At 41.3% G+C, this 25,748-nt stretch overlaps 2 protein-coding genes across 11 annotated transcripts in view; one reads left to right on the top strand and one right to left on the bottom strand.

Annotated features, from left to right (window-relative positions):
• efna3a (ephrin-A3a) overlaps positions 1-25,748 on the top strand; it is a 400,882-nt gene that overhangs the window by 279,308 nt on the left and 95,826 nt on the right. The window lies entirely within an intron of this gene.
• Positions 1,721-25,748, bottom strand: ubap2l (ubiquitin associated protein 2-like). Of its 8 annotated transcripts, none has more exons than XM_026157301.1 (30): positions 25,669-25,748; positions 24,276-24,413; positions 23,527-23,601; positions 22,823-22,933; positions 20,834-21,008; positions 19,679-19,780; positions 19,458-19,503; positions 16,974-17,018; positions 16,135-16,241; positions 15,809-15,868; positions 15,647-15,699; positions 15,262-15,347; positions 14,661-14,841; positions 14,229-14,427; positions 13,664-14,004; positions 13,071-13,243; positions 11,841-11,961; positions 11,485-11,560; positions 11,165-11,357; positions 10,981-11,044; positions 10,385-10,721; positions 9,366-9,454; positions 9,206-9,259; positions 8,420-8,504; positions 8,038-8,255; positions 6,963-7,068; positions 5,645-5,770; positions 3,492-3,559; positions 3,186-3,380; positions 1,721-2,606 (listed from the first exon to the last, which is right to left on the bottom strand). In XM_026157301.1, the coding sequence occupies exons 2-30, from the start codon at positions 24,369-24,371 to the stop codon at positions 2,511-2,513; spliced, it is 3,678 nt and encodes a 1,225-aa protein (XP_026013086.1). In that variant the 5' UTR covers positions 24,372-24,413; positions 25,669-25,748; the 3' UTR covers positions 1,721-2,510. The 8 variants fall into 8 exon arrangements, with proteins under 8 accessions (XP_026013086.1, XP_026013089.1, XP_026013088.1 ...); XM_026157304.1 differs by having other exon boundaries at positions 11,485-11,524; XM_026157303.1 differs by having other exon boundaries at positions 11,841-11,931.

Below are 25,748 nucleotides of genomic sequence, written 5' to 3'. Positions count from 1 at the left end.
TTTAAAATCAGCCTCCACGGTCGCCAGATCTCAATCCGATGGAGCACCTTTGGGATCCAGTGGAACATCATGGAGGTGCAGCATGGATATCTTCTGCAGCTGTGTGATGCTATCATGTCAAAGGGGACCAAAATCTCTGAGGAATGTTTCCAATGCCATGAAAAAAAATTAAGCAGTTATGAAGCCCCCCTTCATAACAGTACAATCTGCTGCTAGCAAGGCGTAACTGGTAAGTGTATATGGGTCATATATATCTCATGAAATCAGAGTATAATACAATTATGCCAAATTGGATCAGAGCTCATTTAGAGAGAACATTTACAGATTTTAGTATTTTATTTTTTTATTCTGATGCTCCAATACAGAAGCTTTGCATGATTCAGAGTTTAAGAAATCCAATTTCTGCTATGTCTCACTTCATCCAGTGGCGGAAATGATCCTTTTCAAGCCCACTCATTGAGAGCCCAATGTCTTCTGACTGGCTGCAACTCACTAGGCTTCTAAAAACATAAGCTAGTGCTTGCAAGGTGTAATCACATATTGGGAAAAAGGGAAAAAAAAAAAAAAATCATACTAAGCTGACATGAGCTTGGCACAAGAAACCTAATAGAGACCAAGTGTTTAGAGCAGTCTGAAGCCTGAGCCAGTAAAGTAAAATTTAGCTGCGTTTAATACAGTAAAAGACCTTAATTCAACAGAGCACCTTTGGGATGCATTTAAAAGTACAGTTCTGTCTCTGATGTGCCTGCTAGAAAGGTGCCAAGATGCATATCTAGAGGGGGTAGAAAATATATCATGGAGAAACATAAAATGCTAAAGTGTGTCCAAGACAGATGGAGGGTAAAATGTACAAAAAGAAAAACCCCGAACCAATACCAACCAATACCGCACATTACATGACCAAAAAATGTGTGATGTAGTTATAAGTTTGGAGTTTCATTTGGTACTCTTGACATCCTGGATATTGTTGTGACTGAGCCCACTAACAGAAACCAACTGGAAAGCACTTCATCCATGAACTGCTTGTACTGAATGACAGTGAAGAGATGCTGCAGTATTTAAATGCCACATGAGAAATGTAGTTTCTTAAAAAGACATTCACATCCAAAATGATGAAAATGTCTTTTTCTTGTTTATTTACTTAATATTTATATATTTTTACAAAATAAAAAAAACAAAAACAAAAAAGCTAACAAGTCTGCAAGGATTTAAGAAGGAAAAGAAGAAAGCCATCGAACAAACAGGGACTACAGTACTTGTGTTTTTTTTTTTATATATATGTACAAGACAAGTTTATCCATTTAAACTTTTTTTTTTTTTTTTAAAACGCACAGTACAAAAAAAAAAAAAAAAATCACTGACAAAAAAAAAAGAAAAAAAAAAGAAGAAAAAACCCATAGTACAATTCTGTCCATCAGTATTCAATGCTGCAGATTTCCTTACAATGTTGGGGGGACAGGTGGCGGGGCAGGGAGGGCCTCAGAAACAAAATTATTCACACTGGAAGGCAGACCGGGTGTGTATTGGCCTTGGAAATCATTCTCATCTTTCAAAATAAGAGGGGCCTTATGAAATATTTATAATTAATGGGAAAAGTTTCTGTACAAGTGTTGGATAATGGAAAACCTGTGCTAGGCAAAAAAACCAAAAACAAAACAAAAACCCAAGCACAGTACGCAACCATGGTCCCCCCGTGTGTACAAACATGCACGCAGTCACATGACAAACACACTTTTTCCTCACAGTCAAAGCCAGTGAGCTTGCTTATATGTCTTTATATATAATATATCTATATTCGGTAAAAAATAAACTTCACAACTCTACCAATTTATAGAATTGTTTCTGCAAACTTAAAATGACATAAAAAAACAAAAACAAAAAAACCCCAAAACATAAAAAAAGTCAACGGCAAATTATTGTGTTTGGAAATTGTTCAGGAGGGAAGAATTTCCGGCAAAAAAGTTAAGTAACAGGGAGTTGAGGGTCTAAAATACAAAACCAGCCTGCCCCCACCCCCTTTTAGAGATTACTTCATTCCTCCCCTTCAGTGGGGAAAAAAATGGGAAAAGACAAAAAAAAAAAGACCATACAGGAAACGTTCATTCTTTTAGAAAAACAGTTCTATGTTACAAGTGAAAGGAAAAAATGTTGGGGGGGGCGCAAGGGGCGGGAAGATTAATACGATACAAATTCCCAACACTTAGTATTTTCACCCTCTTGATGGTTTGCTTCTATCACCATTTATCTCCGATCGCCCCTCACTTTTAAAGCCCCTCCTGTCCCTCCCACCCATCCATCCATGCATCATTAACAGTGCTCGTTCTCTCGGCACAGCACCTCCTCTGACCGCGGTCAGAGCTGTGGGAGTGCTGGGCCAAGAGACTGGAGGGAAATCTTTGCAGGAGGAAGCGGGGATTTATACGTGGAGACTTATTTGCCGAAGGAGTGAAGAGCCTCCCACCCCTCCCAGCTTTTTGACACTGCGCGGGGTGAGGTCCCGTGAGTGGATGTTAGTTTGCCCCCCAGCTGTAGCTGTTGTACGCCGACTTGTTGATCTGAGACTTCTGTTGGATGGAGGCGTTCTGGCTGCGCTGTCCAGTGCCGCTCTGTGGAGGAGAGTCACAAAGTTCATCAGTGAGCTGCCGCTTTGTGCCATGTGTTTACCTAAAAGCAGCACAGCTAATGTCACGGTGAAACCACAAACACTTAATGAACTTGCCAACAAATCTTTTATAGGCAATTCACTAGATTTGTATTACTACTTATAACAGTCTGACTGCATGATGCTGAAGTGCTACTTCATTTATTTTGAATGTGCTTTATCAAAAAGACTGGAAGTTGTCAACTAGTTAACAGCCTGAATATAAAAGATGGAGCTACAGTGATGTCACCCACTCATTTTTCAGCATTGACCATAAATTTTGGTCAAGCCGACCCGATCTCAGGCTCTAAAGCTGACGCTGCATTGGTCACCGCTCGGGGAAACTGATGTCGACACACTTCCATCTTTTACTTTCAGCCTATGCATTTTTGAGCTCATTCAGACTGTTGATCATTACTATTTGACTCACTGGGTGGAGTTTCCTTGTCAACGAATAATGCCTGTATATGTTTTTATTTGCTCAGCTTGTTTCTAAAAATCACATGACCTCAAATACGTAAGCATTTATATATACACACTGCACCTGTCCGTCTTGCTGCAGGTGGTGGTGCAGAATCTGAGAGTGGGGTTGTTGGTGTGGTGTCAGGATATGCATGAATGGAGCTGGAGCGTAGCCGGCAGCGGCAGGAGGGTTGATGGGGCCCCCGCTGCCCAGCGCAGAGGGCAGGCTGAATGATGCGGCTGGCGTCCCGGCGTGGAAGCCCTGCTTCTCAAACGACTGCAGGGGACCAGGAAGAAGAATAATCAGTTGGGCCACTATAGTGTTTTTTTGTTTGCTGCTACAAGACAAGCAGAAGCATATCCTGTGAGTAAATATTTCTGTAGTTACCTGCGTCTTTGTGTAAACAGACCCTGAAATATCTGGTACTCCTGTGTTGCTTGATGTCACAGAGACTCCTGCAGAGAGGGGGAAACGACACAAACTGAGCTCATTAACTGTTAAACCGAATATGTTACAGTAACCACCCACGTGGTTACGCTCTGATTCCAACCAGCACAGATGATACTGGGTCGATGGACAACAAGGAAATTAATGTATAGACATTATCTATGAGGGGGGGGGGAAATCCAAATTATAAAAGAACACTGGGAAATTCCAAGTATGAACATCTATGTGAGCACGAGTCCATAGATGATTTCAGCAGAATTTCCCTTTAGTGACGACGGCAAAGATGAGGAAGGATGAGATGAACAGGAAGAGGAATCAGAGAAAGATGGTGTAGCTGAGTGTATGTTTCAGGCTTTGGTCTTACTGTTGCTCTGGTTTGCTCTGACACTTCCTTTTTAACTCTCTATGATATCAGCTTACCAAAAAAGAAGAGACTCTGGATATTAAACAAAATGCTAGTCCCGTCCCAGTTTTCTAATTACAGATGATTTATTTTCAACATTTTCAGAGAAAATTACCCAAATATAACTGGTGACAATCATGTGCTTCTTTGCTTTGTCTTGTATGAATATATTTTCATACAAGACAATACATGATTTTGGATTTTTGACATCTGATCAGAAAAAACAAGACGACAATTTGCCCAACAAAGGATAAGATATATTTTTTTCTGTCCCTTTAATTTGTTGTTGTTTTTTTCCATTTCCCCCAAAACAGTAACACTCAATAAAAGATGGTCAGTACAGTGCATCCCTATTCTGAAGACAACTTTAGTAACCAGATGAGCATTTTCATCATTTTGTAAATTGTACTTGTCAAAAAAAAGAATAAATAAATAAATTAACAGACTAATAAAAATAAAATACATCTCTTAGTTCTCTTTAACAGAAGTCAATGAATGAATGATTAAAGATAGGTTTCTCAGATATTTTGCTCTGAAGTCTTGGCACTGCTGGAAAGCAGAAGAATCTTGTATACAAGTGATATTAAATGTTTCTGTCATTTTTTCTGCAGATAACACAAGTGATGGATTTTTAAACTTTTGTTTTGCTTTTAAGCTGCTAAAGAAACTGTCAGCTAGAGAGACGCTCAACCTTATGAGACTCTGTTAATCTGAAAGCACTCATTTCAGCCCTGTGTTGTGTGGAAGCTTCACAGAAATGTGTTAAAATCCTGAGTGTCCAAACACTTTTACACTGACAAGTTGCATGTTTAACGAGACGCTCGTTAAATGCAGCATTTCTTGCTTCGTACACTCACAAGGTAATAAAGGGTTTTTTAATCCAGAACAAATAAGTCATTAATGAAATCTATCACAACTCCTGCAGAAATGACAGATTTCCCTTTGAGCGAGTGACCGATGTCATCCGTTGTATCCACTGTCATCATATCTAATTAGGTAACGCTGAACTTCAATACTCCAATAATGGTCAGTGATGTTCAAAGACATAAGCAGAACTTCCTATGTACCAGGTTTGGTTCAGTGCACACAGTTTTGACAAAACATTTCAGTCACACACGGCATTATTCTGACCAATCACCAGTGCTACAGATGATTTTGTTGCCCTCTCTGTCCTTGGTTGCAAACTACGACCCTCGCAGGACAGCAAACTCTTTACTTTGGAGACGGACACACCAGCAATGAGAACATGAGTGAAGAGCAAGCAACACAGGGGAAAATGGGAAAGCATCAACCAGAGTAACTCGCAATCACTTTGTAGAAGCCCAATAATGTTAATACGACCTTTTTTTTAAAAAAACAAACAAACAAAAAAAAACCAACCTCTAAACACAGTGTAGCTGTTTTACATAGAAGTACATTGGAGTGATGATGAGTTACCCTGGCAGAAAATGGGTAAAGAAATGCAAACAAGGCTTGTAAAAGAGGCAGGCTGCACTGGACTATCTGAAAGCACATGTAGTGTGACAGGTCTTCCTGCAGGCAGCAGCGATGAGGCAAGGGAACGAGAGCAAAGAGGGGGGAGAAGGATGGTTGGTGACACAAGGAGGAAGACGGGAGGGACAGGGTTGGTTTTTCTCTCTCTCTCTCTCTCTCTCGCTTTAGGTTTAATTTGGCATGTGGCGGCACTCACCGACTCCAGGCCCGGTGACAGAGCTGGCTGGCTTGTTTTGTGCAGAAGCAGCAGCGGCCACGGCAGTGCCGTATCCGCCCTTACAGAAATCCCCACTCCCTGAAGCCTGGCCCACATCCTCATAGCCTGCAACAGTCAGACACACAGCCGCAGCCCACAGCATTAGACACACCAGGCAGGGGAAGCAGACCTGCCTCAGATAGCATCTGCAAATGATTCATAGCGTTTTGTTTGAAAATTGGACCACATGGACAGGTTTTACCAAGTTGGGACAATGCAGACGGTATCAAGTTCCCTCCGCTGTAACAACCAGAACTTTGATACCATCTGCAGCGTCTGTGTGGCAAAACCTGTCCGTCCGGTACAACAAGCAGGTCAGAATCAACGCTGACGTCATTTGCAGGTACCATCTGACCCAAGTCTGAGGGGGAGGAGGTGAGGGAAGTGAGGGGGCAGGCAGGGCGTGTGTATGGGGGTGGAGAGTGAGCTTGAGTTGGGTAATGGCAGAAAGCAGCAGATGGTGCAGCTTAGAACAAATAGGTTTTCCACATGTTGTGACTAAAGGTGGATACCGAGTGATGAATAAAGTATGTAAACTACAGCCTCAGTGAAGTGATTGGATAGAATATATAAAAACCGGTGAAAGAATATCGTCTCAAATGTCAGTCTTTGGGAAAAATAGGAAGACGTTGGCTTCATGTGTTGATGTGTTCAACATGAAGGTGTGTGCAGGCGAGGTGGTGGATAGTAAAGCTCTGGGGCAAACTGCATTCCGAGATGAGCAAAGCAAGCCATGGAAAAAAGCGAGAAACCCATAATCTAACCCTGTTCGTTTGTAAACTGGTACAGCCAGATGCCACTTTTAAAGCCCCTTATCCCTTTCTGTTTAGACAGCATATACTTGATCTAAAGACACCCTTAAATAAAAGTGACATAAGATGCATTCTTGTTGTTAGAGAAGAATTACTCAGGCATTTTCCTCACGTGTACAGGCACTGAAACTGTATGAGATGCAGATGCGTTTTCTGACACACCAAACCATGTTCTGGTCATGAAAACATTAAACTTTCACGTCAACATCCGGGTCACAAGAATGATTCATAAACCATGAGCAAGTGTCTTGACACAAGAATAACAAAGGCCATTACACGAGCACCATGTTTATGCTTGCAGATGTTGCAGCGCTCGAATGAAATACGCACTCCACCGATGGGAAAATCAATGGGCTCATTGTGAGAATCAGCACAGAGTCATCGGTGTCCAAGTATACTAGCACAACCCCGTAAACATGCCGTTTCAACATTATTTAGGCTCTCACCAGTGCTGTATCCATGGGAACCATAGCCACTAGCCTGTTGAAAGGGTGTGGCCGAGGCATTGACGCCGACATTCACACCGTGCTGTTTTGACGAGGTAGGAGCCACCTGGACGGGCGGGGGAAAAAAATAGAGTCAAGAGGTCAGCAAAGGAAAATGTGAAAAGTTCACAATCATGTTGGTGAAACACACATTCAGGTTCTGATAATGCATTTTTAAAACTGCTTAAATCGCTCTCATATTGCCACCAGAGGAAAGGCTACAGGCAGCATCGGGGGCTGAAACGAAGCGATATCAGGCAAGTTGAAGGAACCTGTTTAGGCCAGTGTTTCTGTCACTCACAATCACAAATTTGGCTTTAATTCCAACTGGCTAGGGTGAACTTTTAAATCGTTGACAAGAAATTAGTCCCTCTTTTTTTCTATTTTAGAAAAGTTTAACGTTAAGGCAGAGCTACTAGAAAGACGGGTAGAGGTCGAGCTGCAGCCTCTTGTCTGGCTGAAGTCAAAGATAAACTGATTGTACTTGTTACAGTAAGTAGCTTTTTACTCTCCCATCACTGCTAGCTGCCAGCTCAATATGCAACACATCTTCAAAGATGACCACAGGCTGACAGAAGCCACTCTGTCTCTCACTGTCTAAAGGGAAGAATTAATTTAAAGGCGGCCTTTTATACTCAATTTATCTTTATTGTTGGACACTATTAAGAGTAGAATACTTACTCATGATACACTGGGGCTTGGTGCAGCCCCTCAGTTGTTGAGGAGATTATAGCTCCTGTTCTTTTAAGGCCACCCTCCCATTAAGGCAACTTTCTTCTGACTGGCTACTTCTCACAGGTTTGTATTTTCAATTAACATTTGTTTCTTTCTCAGTAAAACTATACAATGAGCCTCTAATACTCTAATCTACTCCCCTCATCTACTAGTGGTGGAAATATAAGGCACTGGACTTCATACCCACACGAAAAGAAAAAAAATTAATAAATAAATCAACAACTGCTTGTTGTTATATAATAACGCTAAGAAATTGCAAACAAGGAAAAAGTTAATCATTTTGGATATTAAGATTTCTCACCGGAAACACAGCAGGTCCATACTGAAAGGTATTGGGCAATCCTGGCATGCCAGTGTAGTACGGGAGACTGGTGTAGCTGTAGCCTGGCGGCAGCGCAGGATTCAGGAAGGGCTGCTGTGTGGTGTGATGCGTCTGGCTCTGATTCTGTTGTGTCTGAGCTAATGTGGTAGCTGGAGCCGGAGAAGAGGCATCAGCTCGACCAAACTTTGATAAGTCACCTTAAAGAAAATGGGAATAAAAGATTGAAACATGATATAGCAGTAAAATAATACATTTTTAAAATAAAATGATATTTTCTAATCACACATAGTAGTAGATAGTCTGTCTCACTCTTTTAGACTTTTAATGGAGCTAAAAAACTAAAAACTAGAAAGTGTCTCACCAGAATAAGGGTTGCTTGTCAAGCTGCCCTCTCTGCCTGTCAGTGCTGTTGTGGGTGTTGCTGCAAAGGGAATGCTGTAATAATCCTGGATAAGAAAAATATTACAGTATAAGAACACAAGAAATTGAGTGCCTACATACCATCACATAACTTGGGATGGGTATGTAATGGTAAACATTTTTTCTAAACTGTTCACTGTTGCCTATGAGCCCGTCTTTAATAATAATAATAATAATGGATTGGATTTATATAGCGCTTTTCAAGGCACCCAAAGCGCTTTACAATGCCACTATTCATTCACTCTCGCATTCACACACTGGTTGAGGCAAGCTACGGTTGCCCTGGGGCAGACTGACAGAAGCGAGGCTGCCATATCGCGCCATCGGCCCCTCTGGCCAACACCAGTAGGCAGTAGGGTAAAGTGTCTTGCCCAAGGACACAACGACCAGGACAGAGAGCCCGGGGATTTCTCAATTTGTAGAGATGGAACTACATTGCTGATTTTATTGGTTCATTTAAGACAAACCGTAAATACAGCACAGGTAATGTGTAGTTAATGTATTTTATACTTGAGGGATTTGGCCCTCAAGTAACTGCAGTAAAAAACAAACAAACAAACAAAACCAACCCCCCCAAAAACAACTCCAACTTGTTTGAAGATTTGAACAGTCACACCTAAACCCCGAGTCATACAAAGCTGACAATGCTGTGTAATTTTACACTCCTAACTGTGCATAACATTATTTTTCTTGCAGCAGCTAAACACATTTCACAAACAACACTTACCAGCGGTATTCTTGTCTGTAGCATCTGTAGATCATCATAGCCGTACACCTGAGGCTGAAAAGAACAGTAAATCAAGTTAGTGTGGAGTAAGTAACACAGTAAATAAAAATCTAGTAAGTACATGTGAAGCTCAGGCCATAGAAACTTTGACAGTACTTACAGGGTAGGCATGCAGTAGTCCAGGGGCCATAATGTATGGGTTGGGCAGTAGAGGGGGCACTCCGGGTGGAAGGTTTGGAGGTGCTTTCCCTGTATGCACAAATTAAAATAAACCAATAAAATGCATTTATTTGCAAAACAGAAATATAAGCCTCATAATCACAATGAAAATACACCTGTGCCTGTATTTGCTAGACAATTCTACCCATGCGCTAAGCAACCAAATTATTCTAATTATTCACCAACTTGCATTACATAACCAACGTATTACAAATACATTGCCTTTAGCAGAAATAATAAATGAAAACATTGCAGTAAAACACGTGACAAACTGTTTAGCAGCAAAGATTACACTCTACGTGTGTGAAAGAAAAAGCCTCAGGGGACCAACCAAAGAGTCAGAATCATGAAAAGCACACCTGTGATGATGAGGAAATGGAAACCAGATCGAATCCCAGACAAAACAAAACACCCATGACTCACTCACTTTAATCAAAGACGATCTCTGACAAACTCCCCAAGAAATCCTTTACCACAGTTGCTCTACTGTAAGTCAACATAAATTTATGCATCCATCTGCCACCTGACCACAAAATATGCCCCGAAGGTTACATCATCTGTGTAACTGTAACCACTAAACTCTTAAGGACTTCAATTGGTTCTAAAATCTAGTCAAAATGAAGGATTAAACAACGGCCTAACACCCCAGACAAGCTCTACTTAATGCTTTCCTTTATTCTTTTCTTCTACTTTGTGTGTGCTCTCTGAAGCCAGACCACATGACCCGATCAATGGCAATATTGTAACAGAAGCTCCACAATGGATTCGCATACAGTAAACGACTGACTGTCCATTTTACCACCAAGTTATTGTGAAGGCCTCACATCAAGTTACCAAGCTTATAATTATATCACTGGTATTGACTGCACAGTTTAAAGTCAGCTATGCAGAAAAAGTGAAAAGCAAACACAATTTAAACTGAATCTACATTTTGATATATTTGTGCTTGTGTTGTCTAACCTGAGGATGCTGCAGAGCTGCGCGTTGATGACGAAGATGCTGAAGACTGAATGGTCGAGGCCGCTGTGGAGACTGAAGCAGTGGCGGCGGCAGCTGCTGCTACTGGGGCACCCATAGAGGCAGTGTTGAGGCCCATGGCCAGACTGCTGACGGGGCCTAGGCCCGAGGGAGCTGAAACTGTGGCAGAGCCCACTGAGGAGGCCTGAGGAGCCCCTAAGGACACCTGTGCAGCAGCCACAGAGGAAGAGGAGCAGGGGACTGATGAAGACGGCACGGCTGAGACAGAGGAAGGGAAGGATGAAGAGTGCAGGCTCGAGTCTCCATCGACGCTGGGATGCTGTAGGGGCGGAAGATAATAAATGTGGCGAAGATTGATGAGATTACATTTCCATTAGAGTGAATGAACATATAATGTGTCCATCTACAACCACAGGAAATGCAGCTTTGAAAAATGCTCACACTGAGTGAGTGGGGGAGGGAGACCCAACCTCCTGCATAAGCTACTCATACTCATTTGTGACTTGTTAAAAAAATAAAATAAAATAAGTACAATTGATTCTGATGTAAAAATTGACACGAGCATACAAAGTGCTCACCAGTAAGCCTGAGTTCGATGTCCGGACAGATGGAGTCAGACTGTTCTGTTGTGATGGGTGAGAGCTGTAAAAGAACACAGGATATACAGGGGTTATTACACTTATCAGCAAATCACATCACATTCACTGACACTTAGGTTAACACCAATCATAATTTAGATTTAAGAGATTAGCTGCATCTCACTTGTTGTGCTGAGGAGGGGCCATGCTGCTTGGAGGCAAGTCTTCATTGTGACCCAGAGCACTAAGGGGCGTCTGATTGGCTGTAGTCAACAAGGAGGCTGAGCTGCTGTCTGTTAAAGTGCCCATGCTGGAGACCGATGCGGGCGTGACCGAGTCAGAGGCCGGCTTGACTGATACTGCAGAGCCTGCTGCAGCTGTGCAGAGAGCAAAAGAGAAACGGATGGAATAAAACCAACAAAACTCAATTAATAATGCTCAGGAAACGTGTATGTGGGCTAAATGTGCCAGAAAATATGACCTGACTAGTAAGCAGACGCTTACCTTCCACGGATTGTGCTGCCTGTATTGAACTGAAGCCATTCTGTAAAACCAACAATGAACGTGAGCTCACAGGTTTCTATGGAGACAGGCCATTGATAAAAAGCTGAAGCTTATTTGATACGCAGATATCAAATACAGGCCATGTTTAAAAACCACTAGCACTTTACAACGAGAACAATGGAAAACAAAAGAATTTAGAAGTATAAGAGTAGAGTTTATTTTAAAAGGCTTTTGCATAACAGAGCAGGTGGTAGTTGAGCATGCTGTCCCCAGTCACTCCTCCTTTAATACTTCACTAAAAATGGGGTATTTAACATTTTAGTAGATCAAGTGAAAGAGGAAAGTGTTGGCTTTACCTTGGGCTGCAAATCCTTCTGAGGGGAGGAGGAGACTGAAGGAGGGTAACGCCGTGTTTGAGATGGTCTCTGATCATACAGGTCCATCTGGCTGGAGTTGGAGAGAACTGGAGTTGACTCACTGCAGATTGCAATGAAATGGACAATCTCAAAGTTAATTGTGTTCAATTAATGGTTCTGACTTGAATACTGATGATAATTACAATTTAATGAGTTTTATAGACTGGGACACACACCAAAAATTGATCTAACCTTTAAAGAAGTGCTGAGTAAAACAGAGTGTGGGGAAAAAATAAAATCAACATCAAAAGCCAAATTCTTAAAAGTCCAGTTCTAACTGGTAAAATAATTCAGTATTCCTGGCAATCAGAAAAGTATGCAAACACTGTTGAATAAGCGGTACAAAATGTTAGACTTTATGAGAGAGACAGGCTCGACTAAAACCCTGAATAGAAATTTGTGCGTCAACGATGGCAGCTAGCCTGCCTGCCCACAACTGCCAAACTGAGTTGTTGCACTGATGCATCCCCACAGGTGAGGTTCACAACATGTTTTGTGCATACATTGTTGTTATCTTAGCACTGTATCAATATTGTTTTGATGTGGCTCCTGCTCTGGTGGGATGAGCTAGAGATGTTGATTGAGCATGCACTTTGGACTGCTCCATTAAGTTTCATGACTGTGCACATGCAGACAGTAAGTATAACTTGTGGGGACAAAAGAATTTTTAAGATTTTGGGGGGCAAAGTCCCCAAACTTAAGTTTAAAAAAAAAAAAAAATCTGATTTAACAGGTGATTTAATAAATTATACACATCCAAGTTCTATTTAAAGTTATAGCTCTCTTGCCATTTAGACAGCAGGAGCAGCAAAATAAGAAGAACAACAAATCCAACAAATAATAAGCAGCGTGATATTGCATAGGCACGCTTAATAAGTGCCCAGAAGCATTAGCAAAATGACTGTCAATGAACAGGACTACAAAGTCAAGAAAAACTTTACTCCAGAGAACCGTTCTTGAATCAAAAACAAAAATCTGTCATTCCACAGCGTTCTGTGTCAACATAAACTTTCTAACATGAACTATCCTTATGTTGGCTGGTTGCACAGCAGATGGCACAACACTGAGTACAACTAGCAGGTCTGAGAGGAAGGTTTTTAAGAGTACTGTCCTCCATTCAAGCTCTTCCTGTTTACGTACAGGAAGAGCTTTGCTTTGGGAAGTACCAACCTGCTGGGGCTTGTGTAGAGACTGTTCTGGACCTGGTTGCCTGGTGTTGTGGTGGTAGAGGAGGACTCGTACTCTGGTAGAACTGGTTCAGACCCAAACTGCAGCGCTCCAAACTGAAGATTCAGGCCTGAGATGTCTGTTGAGCCAGGCATCTCCACTGCCATTGCTGGAATCTGAGTAAAGACAAAAGCAGTTTGCTTTCTTTAAGGCCACAAAGACTGAAAGCTTGCTTTCATACATAAGACACAAACTCTACTGGTGTGCTATTTTAATTGGATATCTGTCTGCCTCAGACAACTAGATCGAGTATTGGTGACAACACAGCAATCTATGAGGAAGATCAATTCAGTTCAACGCAATTCAATTCTGTTGTTCTATGTTTACCACACAGCAATGTGGGCAATCTAACACAGGATGAAAGAAGCCAACAGCAAATTGTCACCTGTTTTGGAAGCATTTTCACATCCAACGCACAGATTTTGGCATCATATTGGAAGAGAAAACATTTGGATCAGTGCATCCCTAACATGAAACCAGTCTGTTTTCAATAGCTTCTATCGGGCACCTTTTCAAAATCTCTTATTAAAAGTCACCTTTGTATTAATGGAGGCCCTCTTCTTCTGCTGTTTGATTTTGTGTTGCTGCAAAGGCAGAGGACTTGAACCCTGGGCATCTGAGGAGCTTGGGGAAACTTGTTGACCTAGAGAAGGGACTCCAGCCATTTTAGGAAGGGAGGAAGCAGGTGGAGGCACCACATGGGGGGAGGATGTTGTTTGTTGTGGTAAGGAAGATGATGAGGAGACAGAAGAGGAAGGAGGCAGGCCTTTGTCCTGCAGGAAAACATCCAACATGGACGAGGTTGAGGTGGTGGCCTGGTAGGGCTGCCTCTTTGTAAAGGGCGTATGAATTGCAGACTCCGGTTGAGCCTTCATATCTAGACAATAGTGGGGGGACAAAAGTCAGAAAAAATAAACTCAGCAGGTATTTTGTGGTACTGAAATTGAAAAAAAAAAAAAAAAAAAAGAAGAGTAAAAAGCTCAATTATAATCATTATGAAATATACCACTTCACATATTACAGCAAGGCATTTAATAACAATAGCATTTAGTGTGCAGATAATTTATCTTCAGAGTAATTTAAAAAAGGCTCTCATCTCACCATATTGTCCCAGTGAGGCAGCACTGGTGTCCCATGATGAAGGGGTTGTGTTGGGGGGTCCAGTCTGGGAATGCTGGGCTGCCAGCTGGGCCAGTGCCTGGGCTGTTTTATACTGCTCCAAAAACTGGGACCCAGTGGTCCCTGTGCTGGCTCCTTTAGGTTCCCCCACTTCCCCAAAACCCTTGCTCAGCATGCTGACCTGCAGTGTTGGTAGAAGAACACAGACCATTATTCCAACTGAATAAATACTTGAGCCACAATAATGCAGTTATGCCGCGATATCACTATACTCGCCCGTGTTCTGTGTGGTGAGGAAGTGGTGGACTTATCAACGTTAAAAGATGATTTGCATTAGTGAGCTATCTGAGAGGCAATGTACATTTAACTGCAGTGTTAGGAAAAACTGCCATGCCTTGTTCTTTAGAGTCTCACCATGTTGTGCTGGGTGTAAGGGGTGCTGGAGGATGTTTGAGAGAGGGGCACTCCTTGCTTGGAGTTGCTGAAAACCAGTGACTGGGACAAAGAGGGGGGCTGGGTGGCCTCCATGGGGGCATTTTCTGTCTCTGAGGAAGAAGATGGTGGAGTCTTCCCAAGGAGCACCGCGAGATCAATCCTATAACAAGAAATTTAAAAAACCATTCATTATGATACCTATAAAAAGTTTCAATAAAAATAGGTTAATTATTGTAAAGCTGCATTCATTTTCATTGTTTTCTTGATTAATCTTTTTTTACTATTTAAATTCAACAGAAGTATCAAGTGAGCGATATTAACACTGCTCGTTTTTGTCCAGCTAGCAGAATAAGTAATTAAATATTTGCATATTGTCTTGATAACTAACAGTACAAGCATATGGCCAATAATTCTCTGAACATCAACTCATTCATAAATCAGTTGATCAAGAAATCAATTATAACCTTGTCCACAAAAAAGAGAGAAGGTTACAAAACAGTGACTGCTCTTTTTCTCTTCATCAATTCCCAGAAAAGCAATTTGCTCAGCAGCAGTGTAATAAATTGTGTAAGTGACCCACCTCTGTCCCTTAGTGATGGTAACATTCTCTTGAGGCGGAGGCACTGACGCTACACTGGAAGCTGTGAATATCTTGGTCTCTGAAAGCTGCAGAGGAAAGGAGAGCAGAAGATGAAGTTTTAGTTCTGTTCAAGTGTGCAGATCAGAATCAGTTCTAATCTACTTTCAGCTGCTCCCTTATTCTCAACGGGTCGCCACAGCAGCTCCACAAGTTTGATTTAGTGGGTTGACGCAAGTTCCTCCTGGCAAGGTACGAGCAAATATGTAAACCACTACACCATGGAGCTGCTATCACCATCATTAATACTGAACTATAACTTCTTCGAGGACAATGTACTGTTTTTGTTAAAGAAATAATGTGATTGAGGTAAAAATAAAACACTCACATCTTCATTCCAGTCCTCAGTGCCCCACTCCTCTGTGGCAGACCTCCAGGCACCTGTGAGTGAAAGAGAAACAGTTCAGTGATTTCACGTTGAACAAAGAACTTCAAACAGAATAAGGAATGCAGAAAAAAAAAATCAAGAGGGGAGTGAAGACAGGTTTACCAGGAGCAGAATCAAACTTGGGTGGATAATTTGTTCCCTCTCCTGCAGAGTATTCCAACCCTGGAGACAGAGACCGAGGTGAGGAGATTAAAGCTAATGTAGAGTTACCAGAGGAAGTGATCATTCTTTAGTCAGAGCATTACAATATGTCTGAAATGTGTGTATGTCTCAACTATCAAGCAAACCATCCTTGTAGTCTTTACAACAAGAGCTTCTTTGGCAAGCTAACCATGCTTTTTAAAATAGTTTGGATGTTAAACAGATGCTGAATTGATAAGATTAACTTCTCTTATTGGAGGGTGACCTTTGTGGATAAATTCACTTACTAGCTCCCTCCTCTAGCTCCACGCTTCCTGTGTTGTTCCAGGTACTGCCCCCTCCGTAGTTTTCTTCTGTCTGAGCTGGCTCCGCATAGTCAGCAGGGTTGAATGTTCTGGGAAACATAGTGATAAGGAGTCAAGAAGTGAATGAATGGACTAATGACTTCCCCAACAACTGAACGAGTGTCTGCATAAGTCACAGCTACTACCTACTCACCTACTAGAGGTCAGCCCTGTTTGAGCAGAAGCAAACGCTCAATTAAGTTTTAATGAGGTGCACACCACAACTGATTAAGGTGGTTGTCTGCTTGCAGTGGTCTTTTGACATCATTAGGCTTTTTACTTCATAAAACACTTCAGAAACAAAACCAAATTTGCAACAGGAAATGATATGTAAAAGAAATCCTAAAAAAAACTTGGTTAAAGCAGTGAAACTACCATTGTTGTAGTGGGGAAGCATCTAAGTACTGTTTTAGTTTTTCAACGACTCTTTCCTGGCAAGAAACATCTTTCATTATTTTGACACATCCATGTATGCTGAGGAAATTACAGCTGGTGCAGCCTAGCAACATGATCAAGTGCAACACTTTTCTTTTGAGTGAAGCCAAGCCAAGCAGCTTTCATTATTTGTCAAAGATCCTTCCTGTGCAAATCAAGATGCATTTATAGCTTGGATGAGCATATTAAATGACAAATTTTAAGGGAAGGCCATATCCATTTGATATCCTATTAATAGAATGAGGTGTTTTAATGTCTGCTATTACATTATCCTATTTTATAGCACTCAAAGGCTCCCTAAAGAAAGCAAGAACACCACATACACACACAAGAGGCGATGCACTCACCTCCTACTGCCTGCAATATCATATCTGGGCCCCTTATCATTCTGGCTTTAGAAGAAAAATAATGGTAACAATTACAAGATGAACAACAAAGTAAAAGAAAAAGCTTTTTTTTTTTTTATCCACCACCACCATCGACAGCTACAGCAGCGTAAGCAAAAGGCCTTCAAGCTGCCTGAGCCAGTACTTTAATATCAACTCTGCTCCAGTCAATCACTCTTCAATGCAAAGCAAGCCAGTGTGCTTTTAGTCATAGTGGGTCAATACACAAGAAACCCAGCTGAACTGACGTATAGGCTTCATAAATCAGCCGCAAACAAAAAACAGCTGGTAGATGATGGCAGTTAGCAGTTTCATCGACACCTTCAATCACACAACTACATGAGCTCAAAGCTATTGTTGAACACACGGTCCATCGGTCTGCATAATAACTCCATCCATCTCAAATCACACAGTCTCTTGTTTAGTCTCACTCTCATTTACCTAATAAGTTGAGAATGTCACATACACACTCTGTGATAACTCTGTACAGCGCCAAATTAACTGCCTCGATTCTGACAAACACCCCACCAAAGCAAACCTACACTTTTACTACAGTTTTTACAGCTGTAAACATATATCAGCCTGTTTCATTGGGTTTCTATATATGTCAACATAAAATGATCCCATATGTGTGAAACAGAGTGGATTTCAATCTCTTCCCTCAGTTTCTTTTCTGCAGACAAAGAAAGAAATTAGTTGAATGCAACACCAGAGGAAAAAAAAAAGTCAGTTGTAATGTGGGACTTTAACGGTGTTCTCAGATCCGAGGTGCGAAATTACTTTCTGCCCTTTTAACCTGGAAAACCTTGTCTAAATAGACACTAATCAATAGGTGATTTAAAAAAAATGGGGTTATGGAAACAAAAATGGGTGGTGGGTGGTGTGACATGATTTCTGTCCAGAAAAGACAGGAAAAAACCCAAAGATTACAATTTGCATTTCTTAACAAATGGATAGGTGTTCAATTCAGTCATTTTAACACACCTTGAACCAGGCTACATTAGTGATAAATCCAGTCTTCATGTTACCAAAATCTGGGTTGCCGGTTTTAATGTGGCTCCATTAAAGAGACTGAAAGCACTATTACTTCACAGAGAGACTCACACATGCAGATAATAACCAAATCATCTACCAACTTCCCTTGAATCATCTAAACCGTCACATCAACTCTGAAACAAATCTATCTGATCAGCTTATTCATTGGTAATTAAGTGTGGTACTCATTTCCCTTTTAAACCCGAGTATTAATTTTTGGGTTTAGTTCAATTTCAATGAAATCTGAAAGCAAAATGTGAGGTGAATAGCATACGTTGCCTATTAAAAGCATAAAATATCAGTGACGCACATCTACAAGCAGGTCTGAAAATCACCATCTTATCACACAGCAACAAGTACTTTATCTGCTTTAAGGCAGTTTCCTTTAAAGCCATGCACACTTCTCTCAACAAACATTGGTGCAAAGCTGGTAAACAGTGTCTGTCAGCATCCAGAAGCAAAAGCAATAACAGAACTATTGTGTGCTGACGGTGAGGACAGTTTAGGTAACACAAAAACGTCTCAGCCAGCACTTTAAAACATTAGCCCCAAATCTGTATGAAAAGCGTATTATAGTGTTTGAGTATGCAAGTCAATATCTAGGTCAACACTCAAAACAAACACAGCCAAGACTGGAACACTTCCACAGGCTCAGAGAGCACAGACCATAAAGATCCTACTGCAGGTTATCGTTTGCACCATCATAGAGCAATTATTTTACATTCTAGTCATTCCCATAGGTTAAAACCATGTGCAAGTATGCTTTTTGTTGTATTGATACAGCAGCTTCAAAACACACTGTTTTTGTAAGAACATCAGATTCAGGCTTCTCCAGCAAGGGAGCCATTCAGTTAGGACGCACACACATATACACCCAGAGTCACATCATACCTGACTGCTCACAACCTAATCCAGGAAATGTCTTATGACAGCACAAGTCTTACTCATACACTGCCCAATTAATGACAATCAAATGAGTCGAGAAAGCCATCACAGTCAGCACAAAAAGCACTTCCTCTGTTTTGACACCTAACTGTTCAACTGACATGCGTATTAACTGCACCCTTTTGCGCTCAGAGAGACTAAAGAACACAAGCAAAACAAACTGAATAATCCTGCAGCCTGGGGCCAGAGAGCTTAATATAACTGTAAAGCTAAACCAGCTCGGTCCCTGACAGTCTTCTTCATAAATCAATCCAAATATTACTCTAAATAAAATCTTTAGAGACTGCAAACTCTGAAGAGAGATATTCAGCCCACGCTGTTCCGTCCCATTGGCTGATGTATGTCCTCCCTCCTTTGGATTAATGCTAAACAATAGGCTGGGGTCCTGCTCTCTGGTGACCATAGCAACAGGTAAAAGTGGAACAAAAGGCCTTCTCGATTTAGGCAATGCAGGTATTCCCTTACCCCATGCCCTGTGCCGAAAATCTGCCTCCTCGCCGTCCAGATGCTCCTGGGGACAGAACGAGACTGTGTGTCAGTTTCTCAGTTCGACAAATCTTGCCATAAGAAAGGAAGCCAGCAGATTATGTATGCATTGCAAAAAAAAAAAAATCCCAAAAATCCCAGCTACCCCTTGTTTTGATTAGACACACGTCCTTCAAAGAACAGTAAAGAGGATTACTTACCAACTGCTCCCCTTCCTCTGCCTCTTCCCCTTCGGCCTCGCTCTGCACCTCTTCCAGCTACTCCAGTCTTGCCTCCGTCTAAGCCATTCTCTTGGCCACGAACTTGAGTAATGAAGAGAGAGCAAATGGCTTCAGATTTCGACACAATAGCGCGTGCAAAAACAGCAGACAATTAAATAAAACTTAATGTTTGAGAACCTTAACAGCCCCTCAGATAGAATCAAAAGGACAGACAAAGGTGCTGGCTCCCCTTTCCTATGACGATGTATGCAGTTTAAATAAGTTCTAAAAGGCTTTCTTGCACTTTTATTTTTACAGAATTCTGGTGCACCTGTGCAACCTTTCTGTATCCAACTTCATCTAAATGACGAAATAAGCCAGCAAGCAACTGTTCATGCAAACCATACATTTCTTTTCTGTTCATGCAAACCATACATTTCTTTTCTCAATGAACCCCTTTAGGCAACAAAAGCAAAAAGCCTTTTTTACAAAATGACTCGATAAACTTGAGTCTGACAGAGCACAGGCATGACTCAAATTAACAGCATTCCTTGACTTGTGAAACATGATGAAATTCAAAGAAAAAAAATCTTTCAGGCTGTACATTTACAGCATGCAATTTGATAAAATAACCACCTTGTTAGTGACCATTTGTTCAATGATTTCTTTTCAGAGTTGAGGGCAAAATGTTTGTTTGTTTTTTTAATATTCTGCAGCAGCCAAGCTGACCTCTTCATCTAAACCTAAATCAAACTAAAGCCAAAACTAAAGATGTAAAGACCAATAAAAATAAACAAGAACTGCAGACAGATACAATAAAGGCCTGGCAAAAGATCACAATGAAGGTCCACACTCTGGTAATCTCAACTGGCTCCACACTTCAAGCAGATCTTGACTTCAACAGAGCCTTAAATAACCAGAAAATTATAATGGTATTTGTTCAATTAAATCTGAGCCTCTGTAAATACAGGACTGTGTATAAAAATGACACATTTCTCAATATTTTTGTTCAATCCCTTCATACTTGAATTCAAGTCAGAAAAATCTATTGTGTTGGCAGACACACCCATTTGTAAAAACTGAGTCACTGACTAAAGTTTCCAGATCAAACTGTAGAAGAAGGCAAATCAATGTAAGGATGAGTTAAAGACTTACACTCTCGTCCCCTGCTAGCGCCACGTCCCTTGCGTGGAGCTCCACCTCTGCGACGTGCTGCATCCTTCTCGCCTCCTTTCTCTCTGTTCTCTTTTCCTTCGTCTCCAGTTTCTGCCTGGCTGGTCTCCTTCTGACCTGACACCCCTTTCTTCTTTCCCACCATTTCCCAGGAGTCCTTAAGAAATACATAAATATAGCATTACAATGATGCTCGTCTAAATCAGAATACTACAGAACTGATTGTCTTGGCACATTTCACTAAGATGGAAAACACACACTGAAATGGATGAAAGGTTAGTTGATATGGTGATGATCTGAATTTTTTTTTTCCACTGTTAGAGACCCTCGGCCAAAACAGGAAACTATGTGACCATTACGGCCTTTTCATAGTTTTCTGACGAATATCTCTTCCTTTTCCATCGGTTGCAGCAATATCGCTCTGTGCCATCTGGAAAATGTGATGCTACCACACTTATGCATCATACAAAGACCTGTAAAAACGGACCTGTTTGCAGATGTGTGCCATGCCGCTATACACAGAGATTAACAACAGGGAGCATAAACTGCCACTAAGCTTACGTATGTCTGAATCTGATTGGGATCGCATTTCACATACAGTGCATTAAGAAGCTGTTTAGTGGAAGCTGTGGAAGCTAGTTGAAAATCACAATTGGAAATGTTGTTCATTTTATTTATTCCCTACCAAGCCGTATAAATCAAACTCCTTTTAAAGTCTTTACTCCAATGAACCAGTATTTGACAATCCAAAGGGCATAGCATCTCTTGATCAGCTGTGATTAATGTGTAACGGCAAGATACTGTTCAAAGTCTTACTCTAGTTTCAATTTCTCACCATGTTCTACAAGTCAGATTATTATTCAAGCTTTTAAGTTATTTTTTGATAACTTATAGATAAACATTACACACATTTAAGTAGCCAAATAAAGATAAGATATGTTATCTGTGCCATCTGTTTGTCTGTCTGTTAGCGACACTGCAACAAACGTACCAAGCAGAATTTCCTAAAACATCGCAGAAAGAAGAACCCAAATATTTTTATGGAAACTAATAGGAAGCTTATGCCCTGTGAATGCAGTCTCCACTTCAGGAGATGACTGCCCTCCTTCAAGTCCCCTTCTGGTTTTCAACAGGTCAGTGACAACATACTTAGGGGATGCAAAAGAGGCACATTGACAAAGAAAACACAGAAAATGTACACAGCTGCAGTACCCACTTTCAACAGGAAAATGAATGCACAGTCGCCCAGTAGAAGACAATCCGCTTCCAAACAATCACAGCCTGACTCAGACTGACTGCAATAACTCTCAGATTGGCAAAGGTTTGAAAATACTTGCTAACTAATTTATAAATGTAGAAAGATTGCAATCAATCAGCACTGACAAGTGCTGTACGTCTGCAATGAGTCTCTTTGCAACTGGGGACTTGATTCAACTGGTTGCCAACTTGTTGGATTCTGGTTATGTTCCTATACAAAAATGCAAGGTTCCCATGCACCTACTAAACTGCCGTCCTGCAGCAACTCCATCACTATTTGTGGAGGAATTTCTGAATGTGCGTTTCAGACCTATGAGGTTCTGGCTTGAGTCATTTAAAAGTAAATGTGAACTTCTTTGTATCTAGACAGCAAAAGACGACAGCAGATTTACGATTTTTAATGATTTATCTGTTTAGTGCTGTATCGCTGTACACAACCGCATTCAATTGAAAACTGATAGACTGGCGCCATCTTATCGCCCTGCTCATGCATCACAGTCACTTTGAACATGGCATCTGACCGTTTGTGGTACCCATCTTCAAAGCAACCATTTCAAAGGCTGCATGTTCATTGAACCTGGTCACAATAATTTTAGTTGTGCTGCTGTCTCCAACCACTGTTTTCCCTGATGTGATTGTAACATCCAGTGTGGCACTGATTTCACAAGAATCCGGCGCTCACAGCACAAGCCTTCACACAAAGCCAATACTCACAGTGTCTGGGCTGCCCTCCAGCAACACGTTGATGGCTCTGTTGACATCCCCGTTGCAATCATGCAGTGCGATCATAGACTCATCCTGATCCTTGCCTGTGATGTCAATCAGCTGGAAAAGGAGGGTTTTCACAATCAGACAGAGTTGACCCATGACATCTCTGTGTCATTTGTTAAAAAGTAAACTATTTTAATTACACTTAGAATAAAAATCTAATTTTATCAAAAGGTCAGTATAGAGGGTTAACTACATGCTTGCTGAGATTCAGCAGTTGAGTAGACATTCAGTAACTTTGTAACAAGACCATAGGTAACCAACAGATTGTATATAAAGTTAATTTTCTATGAATACTCTGACTACATCCACTTGTTTTAGTTCCTAAATAAAGACACTGATCTTTGAGAAGTAAACTCTCTTATCAGAAGGTGACGATGACTTGTTTTTTGAGTTTTCTGAACTTAGATGACAATGAGTGTGTCAAAATTAATGATTTGATCATTAAAGCTGACAGGCCTGATATCATTTATGGTTAAATCCTGTATATGTTCACTTAAAAAAAAAATCCTAACACAAGAGACATACATGTCTATTGCCAAGCACAATAAATGATACAATATAACACGTGTCAATAAATGAAGTGATGCAACTACAAAAGGAGCAGGAACACCTAAACAGCAGGACAAAAAGAAAGTGCATCTGCTCACCTGTTTGACCTTTTCTTCAAAGTCATCATTGTGATCTGAAATCATCTGTGCGAGTCGGATCTGCTCTGCGGTAGCCTGTTCCAAGAGAGTGAAAAAGATCCAAGATTTGCATCAGCAAACACAGGATTTGCATTGTTGAGAAAACATAACATTTAGATGTTAATAGAATCTGTAGCACTAAAGTTATTATTAAAAATTGAAAGCACCTTTGCATCCACTTCAGGTTTACTAATTGCAACTAATTTACCATTTTCAACAACAACTACAGTGCTTAAAAAAATGCTAACACTTGTAAATAACCTTTTTCACACAACTACTATACCACAAACAGTAACCACCGTCTTTTTACTGTTATCATCAAACCTGCATATTAGTTGGTCAGACTGTGTTCCCTATTAGGTTTTCAGACTGAAGCCGTGATCCCAAAAGCTCACAATCAGAGATTTTGTTCTCGACTTGTAATTACTCAGCAGCATCACCCCAACTTATCCAAAGCTTTTATAGTGAGGATGGCATCATCTGCAAAAGCCCTTTACTCAGTAAATAAAGACTTAGTTTTGACTGAATTTTTAAAGTTATACTTATCTCAAATCTAACTGTAACAAGTATGTAACTTTGTAGCTAAAAACTTGCATGTAATTACGAGTTGAAAAAAGAAAAGAAAAAAACCCTTGTCTGAGTATATTCAACCTTGGTGCATATCACAGAGCATCTGGGCAGTGTGACAGGTGGTGAGTGTGAGAGGGTACCTGAGGCCTCTGCTTGTGCTGTGTCTGGCTCTGTGTCTGGCCCTGTGTCTGCTCCCAGTTGCCCCGGGCTCGGTTCCCGCCCATGGACGTCATCATTTACAGTATATACAAATAACAGTATTTACAAAGGAATAACACCTGAGAAGAGAAGGGTGAGAAGGAGTGTTAGAAGGGCTTGTGACCTACTTATGTCGCGCACACGTATGGTACGATACCACTTCCTCAAACTGCCTGGTTGCTTAATGGTTTGCTGGAAGCTGGCAGTGATATCACCTTTGTTCCCAGACCATGTCTTAAACCAAGGCCACCCGAGGGAGGACAAAAAAGGGAAGAGCTCCTTAGTAAACTGGGTGCAGCTGCACACAAGGAAAACGAGCACTAACTTATTTACCACTCAAACATGAGGCAACACTTTATGCATCAAAACAGCCTCAATGCTGAGGTAAATCTAGATTACCAAACAAGCGAATGTCTTTAAAAAAAACAAAAAAAAAAAAAACAGACATATATACACTTTGGAGAACACCAAATGGGGAAAGACAACATACAATCTCACACAGTATACTGTTAACCTTGCTATCGATTCCTTAATCTTGCACATGTTACGTAAAACCCTGTTTTGATTCGCGCACAAACAAGCCTAAAAACAGGGCCTGTCGACCATATCCAAATCTACTATCCAGCCACATGGCCAAAATGCTAGCCAGCAAGCTAATAGTTGAGGGGAAAGCATCCAGCTTTCAAGTCTCGGTGGGCTTCCGCTTCTCACGGCTTCACCTCATGGCGACAACGAGGCTAACTTTAACGGCTAACCTGCTAACTAAACAGTGATACCTACCTACACAAAGCTGCGTCGCTAGCTAACTTAGCTTAATAGCAAACAAGTTAATTAGCTCGCTAACAACTAACGGAGATTTCGGGTTCGACCGGGTGAACCAAAGAAGAAAAAAATACGCCCATGCCACTCCGATGCCGCCGGTTGTCTGCTAGCGACTGATAGCCACGCTAACTAAACAAACTAACGTCCTCTTGGTTAGCCAAGAAACATTAGCCACGTTAGCGAATTAGCAGCCGCGACACCGCTCTGCAACATTTAGAACCAGTGGCCCCGGCGTACTCTCACGGACCGGGCTGAAGGCGTAAAAAACCGCCGAGGCTGAGGGTAGGCCGATAGGCCGCTAAAATGAAAATAAATAACAGGCAATACTGACCAGAAACCCGGCTCAGTATTACACACTGCTACACAACCGGCCGACAAGTAATCTCGCTGTCGACCTCCGGAGTAGGATTTAGGACAGGATTTAAATCCTGAACCCCGAGTGTTATAAGCTATATTGAGAAAAATAAAGCGAGCCGACTCGCTCACACAATAAGCGAGAGACGGTGAATTTACCTGTTTCTTTTCCACTCTGACACCACGGAGAGCTGCGTCACGTGGTTTGCAGAGCGCATCGAGGAAACTGGACCCACACC

The sequence above is a fragment of the Astatotilapia calliptera genome, chromosome 22, assembly GCF_900246225.1.
Source record: "Astatotilapia calliptera chromosome 22, fAstCal1.2, whole genome shotgun sequence".
NCBI lineage: Eukaryota > Metazoa > Chordata > Actinopteri > Cichliformes > Cichlidae > Astatotilapia > Astatotilapia calliptera.
The sequence above is the reverse complement of the archived record's forward strand: the minus strand, read 5'-3'. Positions and strand labels throughout refer to the sequence as shown.

Coding starts and splice junctions, on each gene's coding strand:
- ubap2l (XM_026157301.1), bottom strand. CDS start 24,371: ATGATGACGTCCATGGGCGGGAACCGAGCCCGGGGCAACTGGGAGCAG. Junction 19,504..19,678: donor CAGAGGAAGGGGAGCAGTTG/GTAAGTAATCCT, acceptor TTCTGTCCCCAG/GAGCATCTGGACGGCGAGGA. Junction 16,242..16,973: donor GATATTGCAGGCAGTAGGAG/GTGAGTGCATCG, acceptor TATGTTTCCCAG/AACATTCAACCCTGCTGACT.